The following is a 3,371-nucleotide window of genomic DNA, read 5'->3' on the forward strand; positions in this document are numbered from 1 at the left end:
GGAGTCCTCCAGTAGCCAAGCGGTCATTGACCTTTGGCTCTGCAAAGTCTATGCCAGTATGTTGAGGGTCGTCATTTTGAGGGGAAAGGGAGAGTGTCCTGAATTTAGGCAAGAAGACAGGCTAAGCCACCTTATAAGAACCGAGGTCCACATGGTGGGGATTCCCAACGAGACCGTGCTTTGATGAAATTGTCTTTTATTTTACTTGTAATTAAAATTTGTACGGCACTTGAAAAACAATAAGGTCGTGATAAGTGCCAAAAATTATAGGTGTTACAAGGAAGTAAAACCCCCCACCAAAAACACCAAATAGAAGGAGGAGAGATCAGGACGATAGATGTTTGATAAGAAAGAAGAAGCAAACTACACTACCAGAGCACCCGCCAACCACAAGCTGAAACTGTCTGTATTGGTGTGAAACTGTCTGTACTTGTGTGAAATTGTACTGCTGTGGTATAGTGTATTGTGATGTGTTACGTGGTACTAGGCGTAACCGTTGCATTATATTGCATAGCTGCCAAATTTTCAAACCCAACAAACTCATTGCTTTATTGTTTTAGTAAGAGTTTTACTGCACTTGTAACACAATAAGGTCATATAAGTGCCGAAGATTTGAAATGTTAAAAGAGAGTAACATGCACAAAAAAGTAGGAGAGGAGATAAGGACTACAGATGTTCGATAGAAAAGAAGGAGAAAACTACACCAGAGCACCCACCAACCACCCATCAACAAATTCAATCCATGCGGCCGGTCAAATTGGTGGGCATTGGCCATATAATTCCCCTCCAAACCCTTCACACACACACACACACTTTTCGACATTCGATAAATTCAAACTATTCAAAGCAGACCTGCATCCATGAGAGAAACGTTTAGTAAAGTTCTCGCCATCTGACTTTAGGGCTTAGTTCTCATTAGTACTCGCAAATACGATCTTGTTTATAAGTTGTCTTCAACATTCGCAAGTCCGTTAGGATCTGAACTACAAGACTAAGAGTAGGCATTTTCTTAACCGAAAACATACTTCTGTACTCAGACCCTCAACAACGTATTAAAACATTTTATGATTCTATGGAGTGCGGAGGTTACAGAATTTCGAGTAGCATGACGATTTTATGTGTTTGTAATAGCTCAGATTATGTACAAGTTTACTGGTGTAGTATAGCATTTATTGAGGGCGCTCCGTTAGTTCGGTAGCTATCATGCTAGACTACGCAGTGGGTGGCCTCGGTTCGAACCCCAGCCAGGGCGTTCTTGAACTCGGGGTCGTTTGGTGGAGTGGTCAAGGCTCTCAAACCATCTGGCTCGGTCCTATCGGAGATGGACGTTAACTTCGGAAGTCCCATTTCTTTAATAACCTAATAGTGTTGATAGGGGTGTTAAAACCCTATACACGTACATAACTGTACGCGCACAATTTATTTATTATTTCCTCAAAAACTTATACAATGCGTACGTTCCGAAAGAAGTTAAAGAAATACTTATCACATGAAGAGGCATTCAACCCTGACACATTCATGAGTCATCTACGACACTTAATCGTAAACTCTTGTATGCCCTTTGGCCTACAGCCTGACAACAACGCCGTTTACTATTCGAATACTCGAGTAGCCACTCCGAATGGGATCGATTCCAAGATTAGTCACTGCAACGAAATATTGAACGCGGTTGTGCAGTTGAACCTGATGATGAGTAAGGCAGTGACGTACAGACAGGCAAACGGATAAGCAGACAGACATACAGAGAGTGTGGTAAGATAGATAGACCGTGTGTTAGACATTAGACATACTTTCTTCAAACAGAGATGTATTGTGGGCAGACAGGACCTCGAAGGAAATCTCAAGTCAGAGAGACAGATTTTCAGACAGACAGACAGACAGACAGACAGACAGACAGACAGACAGACAGACAGACAGACAGACAGACAGACAGACAGATTTGATATGACACACATATCTTGCCACAGATGGACCTTGTAAGTGGGGCAGACACAGAGATGTTAGAACAGACATAATCATCTCATGACGGCCAACAGAATTGGGAGAAGAAAAAAAAAGTGAAAAACAGACATATTTGTCGGGAAAGAAGCAGTTGTACACAACAAACAACTAATCATTGTGACAGACAGACAGATGGACTGACAATAAACAGCAGACCTATATAAAACAGACAGCTACAGACAGATGGACTGACAATAAACAGCAGACTTATATAAAACAGACAGCTACAGACAGATGGACTGACAATAAACAGCAGACTTATATAAAACAGACAGCTACAGACAGATGGACAGGCTGAAAGACTGACTGCCTGACCAACCGACTGACAGACACACAAAGAGACAGACAGACACACAGACGGAGAGGCCAACCGATCAAACTACTGACCGACCAACTGACCGAAAGATGGACAGACGAACACACAGACAGACAGACACATAGACAGATACACAGACAGAGAGAAAAACCGACCGAACTACTGACAGACCAACTGACTGACGGATGGACAAACAGACAGACAGACAGACAGACAGACAGAGGGACAGACAGACAGACATACGGACGAACAGACAGACAGAAGTCTCACCTGAGAGTACTGAGGGTTTCATCAAAGTTGATGTCTGCAGGACTCAGAGCGGCAACCATGGCGGTCTTGGAGTTACCACCTACAAGGACAAAACGACACACAAAAGGTTACAGCAAAGTCTTGTCTATTTGTTTGGGTATAAAGATGCTCATCTCCACAACAGGGGCCTTTTGGTGCAATGGAAGAGCAGGAAAGACGGATATGAACCACACTTGGGAACGAAAAGAAGTAAACCCCTACATGATGCGCCCTCCAGCCATCCAAAACCCACAGCAAGATCGCCATAATACGATCATTGCAGGTCCAAGAAGGCAGTTTATGACCAAAAAACCACTGTAATTCATTTGAATGTGGGTTTTTCACACTCCGATTGACACAATTTAGATCAAATAGCTTTGATGCTGTCTCTCAGAGCCAACCCAGGTAGAGACAGATACAATGCCTCAACAGAAAGACCCCTATACTTGGAAAAAAAATTCTCCTTATATGGGAATTAAACTCGAGTCTTCTGTTCTGCGCACGATGACTAAGTGCCTGACTGCAACACCACAGATGGAGGTCAACCCTAAGCTAAGGGGTCAAAAAAAAGGAGAGTGCATACACAGCAGCACCCACCAAACACCCCACAGGACAAAAGACTAAACGTATGAGAGCACCGAGCAACCAGAAACTAGAACTTATCTATCTGACTATTCACCCATCTCTCCTTGTATCACACACACACACACACACACACATACACACACACACACACACAGAGACACACACACACACATACACACAC

At 43.2% G+C, this 3,371-nt stretch overlaps 1 protein-coding gene across 1 annotated transcript in view; it reads right to left on the reverse strand.

Moving 5' to 3' along the window:
• The window catches only part of LOC100533544 (kinesin 3), a gene marked incomplete in the record, with an annotated part of 110,535 nt that overhangs the window by 79,881 nt on the left and 27,283 nt on the right, over nt 1–3,371 (reverse strand). The window contains 1 exon segment of the mRNA XM_035970078.1: nt 2,588–2,666. Within this exon segment, the coding sequence (XP_035825971.1) occupies nt 2,588–2,666 (79 nt within the window).

Source organism: Aplysia californica, unplaced genomic scaffold, assembly GCF_000002075.1.
Source record: "Aplysia californica isolate F4 #8 unplaced genomic scaffold, AplCal3.0 scaffold00217, whole genome shotgun sequence".
NCBI lineage: Eukaryota > Metazoa > Mollusca > Gastropoda > Aplysiida > Aplysiidae > Aplysia > Aplysia californica.